The sequence below is a fragment of the Macaca thibetana genome, chromosome 5 (assembly GCF_024542745.1).
Source record: "Macaca thibetana thibetana isolate TM-01 chromosome 5, ASM2454274v1, whole genome shotgun sequence".
Lineage (NCBI taxonomy): Eukaryota > Metazoa > Chordata > Mammalia > Primates > Cercopithecidae > Macaca > Macaca thibetana.
This window is the reverse complement of record NC_065582.1, coordinates 183807756-183822455: the sequence shown is the minus strand read 5'-3', so window position 1 is coordinate 183822455 and position 14700 is coordinate 183807756. Positions and strand designations below refer to the sequence as shown.

Below are 14700 nucleotides of genomic sequence, written 5' to 3'. Positions count from 1 at the left end.
TTCTATTCGTTTTGCCTGTTTTCTCCTTTAGGTTGAAAAGCTGACAGCGGGCCCCAGACGCTGAGGGGGCGCCTTCCCAGCTTGACTTCCCGCCCCCCCCCCCCCCCCCGTCCCCTGCCCCTCTTCAGGGCCTGTTCACTGGCAGTCGGGGCTGTGGACCAGTTCAGCCATCCCTCCCCACCCCACCAGGGCGCTGCGGCCTTACTCCTACGTCCACGAGCAGGCTCAGCCCCTCCTGGCAGCCGGGTGACCTCAGCTACCCCTCTGGCCCCAACTCCACCGCACAACGCAGACTGCGGGACCCCAGGCCTGGACCCCTGGCCCCGTCCCGCCCGCGCAGGTCGGGGGAGCTCCGCTCGGGCAGCTCTCGGGGTGGTGCTGGGAGGCCGCGCAGAACTGCAGGTGGCTAGGTTCGCGAAGCGCCGAGAATGGGGTCTGTGGCCTCCTGCCCGCACCTGAGTTCCTCCGCCCCAGCCTGCGGCGTCTGCAGGTCCCGCTCCGCGCCGAGCCCCCGCTGCACCTGCACCGAGGCCACGGGGCGCATGCGCGGCCGCGGGGAGCGGGGGCCGGGGCGGGAGGGGTCCTGCGGGCCCCGCATCCCCATGCCCACTGCGGGGCTCGGACAGGGGGACGCCACGCCAGGCCGCAGACCCCGCCCTTCCACGTCCCCATTCCGGCGGCCCGTGCGGCTCCGGACGACGCTTCCCGGGGGCTGCGGACCGGGGCAGCCGCGGCGCCCCCTCCCCAGGTCCACCGCGGGCGCCGCTTTCAGACAAAGGCAGGAGACGGAGCGGGAGACGCTGCCGTGACTGCTCCGGGCGGCCGCGGAGGAGGAGAAGGACGTGGCGCCGCCGACGCCGGCGGCCGGGCCCGGGGTCTGGGCGCTCCCAGGCGCGCGGCGTGGGAGCGGGGGGCGGGGCGGGCGGCGCCCATCACGCGTTCCGCGGCCGGGTCCCGAGCCCCGTCGGGCGCCCAAGGGGCCAGGAGTCCCCGCCCGCGCCGCCACCCCCGCCCGCGCCCGCGCCCGGCCCCTCGCGCTGCCCCGCCGCCCCGTCGCGCCCAGCGAGCCACGGCGGGGCGGGGGCGGTGTCTCCCCCACCCCCGCGATCACATGGTGACCCCCGGCAGCCAATGCAGTGGACGCTAGGACCCTGCGGGCCGCGGGCGCCGCGACTGCACCGGCGCCGCCGCATTATAAATACTTCTCCAAAATGCGGCGCAGCTCCCTGCGCGCGCCCCGGCCGCCCGCCGCCTCCGCCCCGCGCCCCTGAGCCGCCGCCGCCGTCGCCGCCGCTGCTGCCGCCGCCGCCGCCGCCGCCGCCGCCGCCGCCGCCGGTCCGAGGGCGCCGCGCCCTTGCCCTGGGCCCGGCCGTGCCCGCCGCCGCCCGGCCGCGTCCCCGCTGCCGCGCCGCCCGGCCGGGTGCATGCATTGTGGGCCTCCCGACATGGTCTGCGAGACGAAGATCGTGGCCGCCGAGGACCATGAGGCGCTGCCGGGGGCCAAGAAGGACGCGCTACTCGCCGCCGCCGGCGCCATGTGGCCCCCGCTGCCCGCCGCGCCCGGGCCGGCCGCCGCGCCCCCCGCGCCCCCACCTGCCCCGGTGGCTCAGCCTCGCGGCGGGGCGGGGGGCGCGGGGCCGCCGGGGGGGCGCGGCGTGTGCATCCGCGAGTTCCGTGCGACCGAGCAGGAGGCGGCGCGCCGCATCTTCTACGACGGCATCATGGAGCGCATCCCTAACACGGCCTTCCGCGGCCTGCGGCAGCATCCGCGCGCGCAGCTGCTCTACGCCCTGCTGGCGGGTCAGTGCGTCGGGCCCCCGGCTGCCGCAGTCCCTCGGGCCGGCGCGGAGCTCCCTCGCCCCGGCGTCCACGCGGACCCCGCGCCCGGCGCCCGGGGACCAGCCTGGGAAGCCCCCGCTTTCTGCCGCGCCGGCCCCGGGCAGGGCTGGCCAGGGGCGTGGGGATGAGCGCGGGGCCCAGAGCGGGCCAGAGCCGGGGAGGGTCCGGGGTCCACACCTGCGTCCCTGCCACGCAGCTCCCCACCCCCCACCGCCTCCCCTGTCCCTTCCCGGGCATCCTGGGTGGGGGCGGGTGCCAGGGCAGGTAGCGCCCGCCGCGGCTGGGCCCCGGCGAGTGCCTAAATATAATCTGCGGGCGGGGGAGGCCGCCTCCCGCTCGGTGCTAATTTATGAGAGGAAGACAGCCGGCGCCGCGGGGGGTGCGCGCGCCTGGCACAGCCGGGGCGGTCGCAGAGGCCGGCCCCTGCAGGGTCTTTGGGTGCCCTTCCCCTCAGAGCTTCCTGCCGGGGAGAGGGAGTTCGCTCCCATTTTACAGATGAGGAGCTTGAGGCCGGGTGGGGAGAACGCGACTCCCCCAAGGTCATGGCAGCCGAAATGCGGCTGGAAGCCGTGTGGGGCCTCCCTGCCCTGTCCCTGCTCTCAGAGCGCCCGGACGCTAGCCAGGAAGGGCTCTTGCTGGGGCCCTGGGAAGAGGGGGGCCTAGGGCCCGGTGCTGGAACGTGGGACTTCCCTTCCCCCTTCCCCTCCCCCCTGCGGGGCCTGGTCTGCGGGGCAGCTCCCTGGCAGAATCTGCCCACCTTGGCTTCAGCAGGTCAGCGTGGGCAGGGCCCTTCCCAGCCCGGGCACCCCAAGGGTGCCCTGCCGTGTTTGGAGGCTTGTTCCAGGCGGTGGGGGTGGGTGGGGTGGTTGTCTTTACCGCGGGAAGCTTGGAAATAGGGAGAAGTAGAAAGCACCCGAGATGACCCCGGCTCCTCCACCCGGAGCGCGGCCCGGCGCGGCGTCTCCCAGGGCCTGGGGACCCCCCGCCGCGCCGCTGACCCGCGCCCTCTGCCCGCAGCGCTGTGCTTCGCCGTGAGCCGCTCGCTGCTGCTGACGTGCCTGGTGCCGGCCGCACTGCTGGGCCTGCGCTACTACTACAGCCGCAAGGTGATCCGTGCCTACCTGGAGTGCGCGCTGCACACGGACATGGCGGACATCGAGCAGTACTACATGAAGCCGCCTGGTGAGTCCTGCTCCTGCCCCTCCCCGCCCTCCGCCCCAGACAGCCCTCAGGTGCACCCACTCCAGCAACCTCAGGGCAGATTTGGGCGAGGGCCAGCGTGGGTGGGCCTGGGCCGGGGCCCCTGTGACCTGAGCCTTCTGGGTGACCGAGGCCTCCAGTGTCAGTGGGGCTGGGGGAGGCAGAGCCGGCTCCTCCCGCTGAGTGACCTGAGCTGGCCCTGCGACGCAGTGGCTCCACCATTCCCTGCTCTGGATGCGTCTCCCTGGTGTCTGCTGCGGTGGGGCAAGGGCCGCTGGGCTCTGTGGGTCTTATCTGGCGTGCCTTGGGGTTGCCTGCAGTGCCCGGCCCTGGGGGGAGGGGACTTGTGTGGCAGGGGCTGGGGGCCCTATTGGGGCACAGAGGATGGGGTGGCGGCAGGGGACCTGACCTTGAGCCTTGGCCTTCACTTCTGGCCTGATCTCTGGGCCACTTAGCTGGAGGGTTTTGTCCCAGCCCCTGTGGCCTTCTGTAGCTGGAGGGGCTGGGACTGGGCTCTAGGGGGGCGGGGGGTTGCTCTCCACCCCAGGCTGGCCCCCAGCCGCTGAGCCACACCGGTTCCCCCATGCCAGATGCCCCAGGGGCGAGGACTTTGCTCTCTGGGGTAGGAGGCTCTCTCAGATCCTGGAGGGTCTGTAGGCCAATGAGAGGGACAGAATGGGCCCAAAGGGTTGGGCAGGGTCTGTCAGTATCCCGGTCAGTGTCAGGGGAGGGGCAGCGGCTCCGGCATCGCTGGCTGCCATGCTCTACCCCCGCCCCACAGCCTTGGCGCCTGCTGCTCTCCTTGACCCTTTCCTAAACCCAAACAGAGCATCTGAGCAACCCCTGAGCCCTGGCCAGCCTCTGCTTGGGAGGGGAAATGGGCCATGAGGAAGCACAGGCCACAGCAACAAAGGGGGCTCTGGTGGGCACACGGGGCATGGCCTTCTCCCTCTGGGCTGTGGCCTCCCTGGTGTGAGGGAGTGGAGGGGTAGCTGGCAGGGCTGCAGGAACACCCCGTGAGGGCAGAGGTGGATAGCTGCTGATGGTCCATGCTGGATACCTTGGAGCTGCTTGGGCACATGGGCAAACCGAGTCCTGGAAGGAGTGAGGTGTGCCCAGGGCCACATGGTGCTGGCGGTTGTTATTCCTGGGATGGGCTTGATCTCTATCTGGTCTTGCATGGGTAGGTAGAGGCAGGACCCCTGGGTGGTGGGCAGGCCAGCTGGTGGGAGGGGTACTGGTCCAGGACTCCCTCCTTGGAGGTGGAGGTGTTGTGTAGGTAGGGAGATGGGGGGGTTGGGCGTGGGAGACCCCAGGGGCTCCAGGCCAGGGGGCCGAGAAGGGGCAGCCCTCCTGGGAACCCTGGAGCTGCACAGAGCTTGGAGGGCCGAGCTGCTCGGGCCTGTGGCACTGGCAGCGGTGCCCGGTGGCTCCCCCTGGGCTACTTCTCCTTGAAGGGCCCTCAGTACCCCCTTAACCGCCTGCCAGGCCTCAGCGTCCAGCACTGAAGGAGATGGAGGTCCCCCCCATGGAGCCAGCGGGCTGGTGGCTGCGCAGAGGGGCAATGGGGAGGGATGGGAGGGCTTCCTGGGGCTGGGGGCAGGTGCAGAGCCTCCTTGAGGAGGAGGCTGGAGGGGCCACAGGCAGCCTGTGTGGCTCTCCACTGGCCAACCCCTTGGTCTACAGAGAGGTCTCTGGGTGTCACCTCTGCCTTTGGCTGCTGGAGGCGGCCGGGCTTCCCTTGTAGCCTGTGCCTGCAGGTTCCCTCCCACAACTGCCCCCACCTGCCCCTGCACCTCTCCTCCCCTGCCGGTTCCCCTCCCTGACGACCACCACCTCCTGGCTTCATGCCTGACTTGAGGCGGGAATTGGGCTGTGCTGTGGATGGGGTGGTGGCCTGGCCACTTGGCTTACTGCCAGGAGAGGCTGGGACCAGAAGGGCCACCCGCTGTCCCCCACTTGGATTTATAGGAAAGCTCCTCCTGGGCTGCAGGGAGCCTTCTGGACGCACTTTGCTGACCGCTGCCCCTCGCGGCCTCTGGTGTGGGTGCTGGAGTTTGCCGTGATGGCCTGGGTGAACCTGGGTGGCCAGGAGCCACAGCAGTTTGGCTGCACCATGGCCTGTTCAGGGTGGCCCAGGCCATCGAGGCATTTGGGTCTGGAGTAGCTGGGCAGGGCAGGCGCCTGACTGGGCAAAGCCTACCCCAGCTGTTGGTCTCAGAGGAGGGACTCGGGCCTTTGACCACCAGTCTGAGCAGCGCAGCCTCCAGGCTTGAGTGGGTCCTGGCTATTGGGCTATTGGGTAACAGGTGTTGGGCTGGCTTTCTCTGCTTAAGGAGCTCTAGAGGGGGGCTCTACCTGCTTGTCCTGAATAGTGGCTGCCCCTCCCTTGGCTCCGGCAGAGCTAGGACCGGGGGGCTGCCGGGACTGGGTGTCCCACTGCCCTGACTTGGTGTCTGGCTGGAGGGGACCCCTACCAGCCCCTGGCCCTGTCTCACCCCAGAGGTGGAGGGGTCTCCCCAGCCTTCCTCACCGGGTGTCCCTGACCACCCTGTCCCCTGCAGGCTCCTGCTTCTGGGTGGCCGTGCTGGATGGCAACGTGGTGGGCATTGTGGCCGCACGGGCCCACGAGGAGGACAACACGGTGGAGCTGCTGCGGATGTCTGTGGACTCGCGTTTCCGCGGCAAGGGCATCGCCAAGGCGCTGGGCCGGAAGGTGCTGGAGTTCGCCGTGGTGCACAACTACTCCGCGGTGGTGCTGGGCACGACGGCCGTCAAGGTGGCCGCCCACAAGCTGTACGAGTCTCTGGGCTTCAGACACATGGGCGCCAGTGACCACTACGTGCTGCCTGGCATGACCCTCTCGCTGGCCGAGCGCCTCTTCTTCCAGGTCCGTTACCACCGCTACCGCCTGCAGCTGCGCGAGGAGTGACCGCCAGCGCTCACCCGCCTGCCACCCCGGCCGCCCTGCCCGCCTGCGCCCGCCTGCCCGCCGCCCGGCGCGGCCTCTGCTTTCAGACGCCCACCTGGCGTTTGGGTTGGGATTTCCCTTTTCAACATCCTGCGGTTGTCTGGCTGGTTCTGGGGGGTGCGGGGCTGTTGCTCTTCCGCGACACTGGTGGGGGTGGGTCATTTGTCGCCACAGCCCCTTGCCCTTCCCCACCTGCCCGGGCGGCTTGCCACCTGAAGAGTGGCATCCTGGACCACCGCAGTTGTCCACGACGCTGCCCTGCCCGCCGCCACTGGGGAAGGCCCAGCCTTGCTCACCAAGCACAGAACCTCGCAACAGAGCCCGGGGCCAGGCTCCGGCCCCGCCTGCGGCCCCAGCGCCACTGCCCGTGGAGGCCCGAGCTGGCCATGGCGCTGCTTTGCTCCGCGCATGCCGAGGGTGTGGCCCGGCCGAGCATGCCGCATGCACACAGCCCCGCCCTGCCGCCCTGCCCGGAGACCCGGGCCGGTGAGCGCCCCTGTCCCTGGCCCCGAGCTGGCCATGGGAGGGCCTGTCCCTGCCCCCACCCCCTGGAGGGCCTGGTCTGCCCCGCGCCGCCCGGCTCTGTCCACGCCTGCTTTGCTCTGATGCCCTCCTTTCCTCTGGCTCCGGCCCTTCCCCTGCCTGGGCTGGGCTGGCTGGTGTCATCACCGGGGTGGCTCCCATGGCGTCCGTGGCACCGCCGGGGTGGGGGTCCATGGGATCCCTCTCCCCAGTGCCCACTGGATCACGGTGGCTTCTCTCAGATTTCCCTGGGGACCTCCTGTCTCTGGCTGATGGTCCACCCTGTGAATCTTACCAGCCCAGGCTGCTGCCAACAGCGCCCAGCCCACAGCTTCTCCCAGCCTGAAACCAACCCATTTTCTAATAAGTTATTTAGACAGAATAGCACTCTGCATGACTTTAATTCTTGGGACAAAACGGTAGTTTGTACCGTAAGACACAGTTTCTGGCCCAGTGTGATGGGGGTGGGTGGCCGGGTGGGTGGAGCGTTCTGCTGTTGGAGACCTGGAGGGAAACCCTGACTGGGTGTCATTTCCCACCATGGAGCACGCCTCCCAGCCCTGGCCTGCAGGGTGGGCAGGGTGGGGGGCAAGGGAGTCCGCAGCCTCTGGGAGGAGGGGCAGGGCGCTGCCTTGGGCTGGGTGGGAAGAGGGTTGGCCGCCTCGGCTCCTGCTGGCCATGCTCCTGGTCTCTCCTTCCTGAGGTCCCAGGCGGGGGTTGCCCTGGGTGGGGGGGGTGGCCTGGAAGGGGAGACAGAGGAGGAGGATGACACAGGTCGCACATCCAGCCTAGAGGCAGACCTGGCTTTGGTGGCAGGAGAAGAAGAAACACTTGCCCAGACCCCTTTGTGTAGGGAATTGGGGAGGGGGTGTGGCAGGCAGGTGGGCCACGGAACTGGGTCCCGGGCACCAAGGCCACGTGCAGGGCCACGGACGGATGCTCCTCACGAGGCTTCAGAAGTGAGCGAGGGGACGGAGAAGCCCCGCGTCCGAGGGCCTTTTGTCCCGTTAGCAATTGAGGTGTGCAGAGCACTGTACAGACCCCACTCCCCTGTACATTCTCCCTGGAGGTGCCCGGTCCCTGCTCGGGGATGGGAGTTTTGTAGACTGTATAGAAATCGGCACCCTATTTTCTTGCAGCTAGATTTTGTTAATCTGGAAAATACAGACAGACGTGAAGTGTTTTAGCAAAATGGAAACAAACAGTTGTGCCTTTTTCCTCTTTTGGTTTGGTTTGGGTTTGGCTGGGGGCAGGAGGGGCAGGGCGGGCCAGGTGCAGTCAGGTCTTGGGAGTGTCATGTTGGGGTGCCACCAGCTTCCCTTGGTCCTGTGCCTTTGGAGCCTTGGGCTCCTGGGGTTAAGGGCACTTGGGGCTGGCTGTTGGAGCCCACCAACGCCAGGGCAGGGCCTGGAGGCCCAGGGACTGCCAGTGTCTCGTTGATACTGACCTGAGCTGGGCTCATAGCAGCTCCCCCTCCTGGGGGTTCTGAGAGTTCTGGGCAGTGTGGCCCTCTCCCATTCTGGTGGCACCTGCGCCCCTGAGTGACCTCTTCCCTGGCTGCACTGCCCTGTGGGTGGTGGGACGCTTGGCCTTTCTTTGTTGCTGCCAGGACTTGGTAGAGATGGCAGGAAGGGTGTGCGGGGTGGTTGTGTGCGGAACCCTGCCGCCCCCGAGGTGAGCAGAGGCACTGGCGTGCCTGCCAGGCTGGGGCGGAGCTGCCCGGAGCCCTCTCCAGGCCAATGTGCAGCTCAGTGGGGCCCTTGAAGGCCACTGGGGGGCAGATGTGTCCTCCCCCCGGGCTGGAGGCCAGGTGCCCTGGTGGGTGGCCTGCCCTGGGCCGCCTTGTCCCTCCAGCCCGGGATCTCACCGCTCTGCACATGTGCACTGACGTGAATTTTATATGTTTGTAGAAACTGATGTAACTTCTTCTACCTCTGAAGCGCCCTCCTGGGCCCTGCTGTCATGTGGCTGGTGCGGCTTCCCCGAGTGCTGGCCCCCTGCCCGCTCCCCATGGGCACCCACCACTCAGACTCTGCGTGGCGAGGCCCGGGGAAAGCCAGCCCGGGGCCCGGCACTGCGTAGGGGCCTGGGGCTCCTGGAATTTCTGTGTGTTTGGAAGCCTCTGTAGTGGGGAGGGCGTAACGCGGGAGGGGCTGGCAGTGCCCGGGGCCAGAGCTGGGCGAAGGAGGACATCCTCGCTGGACGAGCAGTGCAGGCCTGACGAGAGGCTCCGGGCAGCTGAGGGCTGAGGCGCCTTGGGATGCCCCACACTGCCCAGAGCCATGGGTCTTGCTGTACTGGGGGTGGGGTGGCCCGTGTGGCTGCCACCACCCAGGTGTGAGCCGCTGCAGACCTGGCTCCTGAGGGTGGGAGGCCTGCTTGTGCTGAAGCTGCCATTTGGTCTGGCCCCCAGAAGGGCTCCTGAGTGTAGGGAGTTGAGCCCCGCAGCCATAGTGGCGTCTCCCCCTCCTTCCTCCGCCCCATGCCCAGCCTTGCTTCCGGCTGGTGTCATGCCTTGGGGCCAGGCAGCAGCTGAGAAGCTGCCCCCGGAGGGAGGGACCGAGGGCTGAGTTAGTCTGGCCTGAGGGGTGGATGGCTGGCCCTGGGGGAAGGCTGGGTCTGGGAGGCCCTGTGGACAGCAGGCCTGGGGCCACCCCTCTCCTCTGGGTGTCCTTCTCAGAGAAGATGGCAGAAGGTTGCAGGCCCTAGAGGGGACGGGCTGGGGACGCCCTGAGCTTCCTGGCTGTGTGGTAGGTGCTGAGGAAGCTCTCTGGGCCATAAGGACCTGGCTCCCCTCTGAGAGGCCCACCTGCCCCGGGGCACCCAGGACTGTGCCTGTGGCCTGAGGCCGGGAACTTGGTTTCCTGGGCTCTGCTGGTGCCTAGGATTTGTGGGGGCCCAAGGTGATTGCCTCGCCAGGCAGGGGGCTGTGTGGGCCCTCGTGGGGCCGCCTTCTTGTCAGTGCCCGAGGGACGGTGGAACAGTTGCCCTTGCGCCGAGGGAGCCCACTGCCGTCCCCTATGAGCTGGCGCTGCAGCTGCGCACCCTGTATTGCCTGCTGACTTGCTTGTGTCTGTTTGGAAGCAGTTTCTGTTTGGCCACAGGCCTGTGTGCCTGGGCTGATGGCCACAGAGCTGACACTTGGGGTTTGAGTTCCAGACTTGGCAGACCCTGGGATCCGCTTACTCCTCGGCGCCATGGCTGCTGTGCTTCCAATGGTGGCATGATGCCTCCTGGGGCCACAGCAGGGTGAAGGAGGGTGAGCCGGACATACCATTGTTGGATGTATTTTTTTTTTTTTAAACAGCAATAATTAGCCATTTTAAAGGAGGGGTGTACCTGTGTGTGCATGTGCACGTGTTTGAGCATGTGTGTGTGTGTGCGCGCAAGTGGGTTCTTGATATGTGTAGTGTGAACATGTGTGCATGTGTATAGGTGTGCATGTGTGAGCGTGTGCACATGTATGAGTGCATGTTGTGTATGTGCATAAGCATGTACACGTGTGAGCATGCATGTGTGCATGTCAGTGCACACGTGTGTACAGGTGTACATGTGCATGAGTTCTTGCATACCTGCGTGAGCACGTGTATGATATACGTGTGTGGGTGTGTGTGCATGTGTAAGTGTACATGTTTGTGTCGGGTATGCATGAGCATGCACGTGTATGAGTGTCCATGTGAATGCATGAGCACGTATACATGTGTGATGCACATGTTCCTGTGTACTTCTCTGAGGGGGCACGTGTATGAATGGATGCGTGTGTACATATGCATATGGTGTATGTGTACTTGTGTATGCGTGGGCGTGTATGCGTGAGTCCTTGCGTGTGCTGGTGTATGTGTGGGCATGCACGTGTATGGATGTACATGTGAGGTGTACATGTAGTGTATATGTGTGTTGCATGAGCATGCACGTGTGTGAGTGCCTGTGTGTGTACTTGCATATATGTGGCTGTGCAGGTACCTGGCGGTGGTGAGCTGGCAATGCCCGGGGAAGCAGGTCCTACCCACCAATTCCCTGCTGGGCCCCCGGCCCTGGGCAGAGCCTCCCTGGCCCCTCTTGCCCCTCAGTGGGGCAGGGCCTCGGTGGACGGCCTGGGCAGCTCCAGGGCAGGTCCAGGGGGGCCAGGCTTGGGGAGCGCAGGGGATGGGGTTCACCTGCTGCTGTTTGTTCCTGAAACTGTACTGTGAGCCCACGGCGGGGGCAGATTGTTCTGAGGCCCCAGATGTGCCAAAACAGCCCCCAGGGTGGGGGCAAGCGCGTTCTGAGGAGAGGGGCTGCGGGGGCCCGGGGTGGGTGTGCACCCCTCCCCTGGATGGCCCCCAATGCTGCTGTTTTTCAATAAAACCAGAGTTGAAGGCACCTGGCTCCCGTGCTCTCTTGAGGCGCCTCCTGCCCACTGTGTGGCAGGGCTGGCTTTCAGGGATGTGGGCCCCCACCCTTGGTGCCCCAGTTTGGCCCCTGCCGCCTCCCCCTTCTCCCCTGGCCACCCCCTTTCCTCACCTTGGCTCCCCTACACCTGGCCAGGCTGCCCTGCAGCCAGCACTGCCCCTGGAGGGAGTGTAATCTGGGAGGTGGGGCAGAGAGGCTTGGTGGCCTCATGGGCTGAGGCCCCTCCCCCAGCAGGCACCCAGCCGGGTGGGCTCTGCCCATTCACTCTCAGGCCCGGGATCCCCCTGAGCAGCTCCTGGGCTCTGCCCTCCCCCAGCTCTGTGCTTGGCCCTGGGCACTCTAACTCTTGGCAGAGAGCTTGGCCCCCAGCCCCTGCCCCCACACCATCCTTGCCACCCCAGTGGGACTCCTGGCCAGGCCCACCAGGCCCTGCTGCCCTGTCCTCCTGGGTCTGAGGTTCCCAGTTCTCGTGGTTATGCCCATCCTTGCCCTGGCAGCCCCAGCACCTGCCTGGCCCCTTGGAGGAACAGTGGTGCTGAGGGAGGGTGTGAGGTGAGTGGGCATTAGAGCCCACCAGGATGGGGGTGGACCCCCAGTGTCTGTGAGGGAGGATGCCAGGTCTGGGGTCCAGGCTGAGGGTGCTGCAGCTCAGGGCTGTGGTGGGGAGCAGGGTGTTGGGGGGGGTCTTGCAGACAGACATGGGGTGGACACAGACCCCTGCCCTGGCAGATCCCTGTCAGGATGCCAGTCTTGTTGGCAGAGGGACTCCTGGAGTCTAGGGGTCCCCCAGCTCCATAGCCCGGTCCCCTGGGCCACTTTCCTGGTAGGGGTTTCCTTGGCCCGGCTTCTGCCTTCTCCACCTTCCCAACCCGTGCTGCCAGGCCCTCCAGCCAGGACCCTGGAGGAACCCCAAGCTGCGAGTATCTTTCCAAGGGCAGGGGCAGGGCTGCCCCTCAGCCTGGAGGGCTAGGCAGCCTTGGCCTGGGCTCAGGTAACCAACAGCAAAGCCCATCTGGGACATCCCACTGAAACTGCGGCAGGACGGAGGCCTGGGTGCAGTGGGTACATCAAGGCCTGGCGGGGCCTGGTGGGGCTCAGAGTGCTGCCCAGGGAATGGAGGCAGGGGCAGCACCGCGCTGGCAGGAGGGCCCAGCAGTGGTTACAGGCAGCTCCCTGGATCACTGGGACGTCCCACCACACTGGGGACAGGCCCGGTCACCCACGACCCACACACATGGGAGGCGGTGAAAATGTTTTTGATGCCGGGAGAAAACCAGGCTGTCTTGGCCAGAGTGGGTGTCCTCTTCCTGGGGAGAAATCAAATGCTTCCTTGAGACACAGGATGGGCACCTGGCTCCCCCCAGGGGGCAGGAAGCACGAAGAGGGGCGAGGCTGGCGTGGCACAGCAGCAGGACTGTGATCTGGACCCAGCTGTCCCTGCCTCCCCAGCGCCACCCATGGTGTCAGGCAAATGCTGCATAATTGAAGGGAAGAAGGAACGGACTTCCAGCACCCACAGACCACAGCAGCGAGGTCCCGGCCAGTTTATTGTGATGACCCAGGTCACCCAGAAAAGATGACCCATGTTCAGTGGGCACAGGCAAGCCGCGCGGGTGACACAGCCGCCATTTGAAAGAGGGTAGGGTGGTACACGTGGTGGGGGGGGCCACTGCTTAAACCCACAGCGCCATCTGCACCCCATATACTCACCCCGGCTGGCCTCCTGCAGTGGCACCAGGTATCCCCACGCGCAGCCAGCACCTTGATGGTGAGCCTGAGTGCTGGCCGCTCTGTGGGTGGCGCCCACAGAGGTGACAACCCTGAAGGGTGCAGGGGGCCCTGTGCCCCACTTTAAGGGATGCTCTTGGAGCCCAGACCCAGACCTTGGTAAGGAAGTACATGGAAGGGGCTGAGGCACCCGGGGCGGGGGTGGCCTGAAAGCAGGACCCCAGGAGCACATTTCCAGGGGCCACCACAGAGACAGGGAGCCATGGTACAGGGTGAGGATGCAGCTGAAATCCTGGCTGGCGCAGTTTTGAGCCCTGTGACCTTTTGGTGCCTCAGTTTCCCCACGTGCAAAGGGGGGATCGTGTTGGTGCCTCTGTCGCAGCCCGCTGTGAGGTGGAGGCGAGTCACAGGTGTCTTGCTGGGATGGCAAGCGAGGCCACTGTGCATGAGGGAAGGCAGGGGGCACGTGGGATGGGAAGAGTCTGGAGGGGCTGCTTGGAGCACTGGCTGGCTGGCGGGAGCCAGCCTGTTTGCAGCCACTGGTCACCAGCCTGCAGGAGGCTCATGGGAGAGACCTTGTGTCCTGAGAGCATGTGACCCCAGACGCCCACAGGTCCTCGGTGGCCCCCAGGCCGTGTCCATGGCGGAGGCCTGCAGTGGGTGGGCAGGCCTTCTCATAGAGGGGCTCCTCTGGTCCTCCCGACGCATCAGTCAGGAACACAAGCTCCAGGGGCCTCAGTGCCTGCGGGGAGACTGCGTTCTCTCCGTCTCAGTACAGGGCTGCACGCTGGGCTGGCCTGGGAGGACGGTGCACGCCCTGGGCCATGGCTTCCTGAAGCAAAGGGAGCCAGCAGTGGGGGGACACCACAGGGCGTCAGAGCTGGTGGCTTCTTGGACACCTGCCAGGGGTGAGCAGCTGCTGAGCCACGAGGGAGCCCTTCCCCTGGAATCCGTGGGGGAGAGAACCAGGAGTGCCTACCCTCTCTGGAGTGTCTGGCCCAGACCCAGCCTGGGTCACTCCCATTTTGGGGCACTCAGCCCTGCCCCGGCCAAGTGGCTGGGGGTTGTGGACGCGACATTTCCCACGCACAGGAAGAATTCACTCAGACAGGATGAGGAGGGCTTTGCACAGGCATTTACTCCAGGGGATGACAGGCCACCCCAGCCCCAAAGGGTTAATGCGTCCTGGGGCACACAGAGCTGGTGACCTTGGGGAAGGCCACACAATGGACTGCTGGAAACCAGTTCTCTCCTCCCACTGTTGCCTGGGGCTACAGACAAAATGAAGGCGAAAAATGCGGGGGCGGGGGGTGGCTGCTGACAGGGGACCCGGGGGTAGCCAGGCTGTTGCTGGGAGACTCAGTGCGACGTGGGCCTAGTGGAGGGCCCCAGGCCTCCTGCAGTGGCAGCAGGTGTCCCCATGAGCGGCCGGCACTCAGGCTCACCTTGAGGGGTACCTGCAGATGGCAGCCAGAGGTGAGCCTGAGGCCTGGGCCGGCCATCCCCAGCCACCTCCCAGACCCCACGCAGGGGGACAGGGCCTACAGCACACAGGTGCACACATCCAGACACGTGATCAGCCACACGCACACGTGTGCATACACGTGCACACTCACCACACTCGCCCAGTAACAGGCGTTTGCCACATCCACCTCCCAGTCACGACACCTCGATCTTGGCGGAGGTTCCCCCACCTGCCAGGGCCTCTGTGCCAGTGGGTAGGCTGCGGCCGGCAGACAAGGTGCCCTTGGACGGGTGTGTGTGTCCTGGGTGTGCTTGCCCCTCAGGGTCCTGCCCCCGAGAGGATCGGTGGTTCCTAGAGGCCAGGAGAGCCCTCCCCGGGGTCCCTGACCCTGAGTGGACCAAGCCTCCACGGCTCTTGACAGGGAGGGAGGGGTCCAGCCCCGCCTGCTGTCCCTGTTCACTGAAGTGAGCAGAGTCGGGTGGGGCTTCAGGGACCGTCCAGCCTCCACTTCTGTGCCTGCTGTGGAGTGGCCATCTCTGGGCCAGGGCCATCTCAGGGCTGGGGCTGCACCCTTTGGCCTGGC

The 14700-nt window shown here is 66.5% G+C and overlaps 2 protein-coding genes across 3 annotated transcripts in view; one reads left to right on the top strand and one right to left on the bottom strand.

Annotated features, from left to right (window-relative positions):
• Positions 1 to 1424: 1424 nt before the first annotated feature.
• NAT8L (N-acetyltransferase 8 like) lies at positions 1425 to 10894 on the top strand. Its single transcript, XM_050792322.1, has 3 exons — positions 1425 to 1800; positions 2857 to 3021; positions 5604 to 10894. Exons 1-3 carry the CDS (start codon positions 1425 to 1427, stop codon positions 5969 to 5971), a joined length of 909 nt encoding a protein of 302 aa, XP_050648279.1. The 3' UTR covers positions 5972 to 10894.
• Positions 10895 to 13767: 2873 nt separating this feature from the next.
• POLN (DNA polymerase nu) overlaps positions 13768 to 14700 on the bottom strand; it is a 156696-nt gene continuing 155763 nt past the window's right edge. For both annotated transcript variants that reach the window (XM_050792314.1, XM_050792313.1), the window contains one exon: positions 13768 to 14109. In XM_050792314.1, coding sequence (XP_050648271.1) covers positions 13924 to 14109 — 186 coding nt within the window. In that variant the 3' untranslated portion in view covers positions 13768 to 13923. The remainder of the gene's footprint in view (positions 14110 to 14700) is intronic.

Coding starts and splice junctions, on each gene's coding strand:
- NAT8L (XM_050792322.1), top strand. CDS start 1,425: ATGCATTGTGGGCCTCCCGACATGGTCTGCGAGACGAAGATCGTGGCC. Junction 1,801..2,856: donor GCTCTACGCCCTGCTGGCGG/GTCAGTGCGTCG, acceptor CTCTGCCCGCAG/CGCTGTGCTTCGCCGTGAGC. Junction 3,022..5,603: donor GTACTACATGAAGCCGCCTG/GTGAGTCCTGCT, acceptor TGTCCCCTGCAG/GCTCCTGCTTCTGGGTGGCC.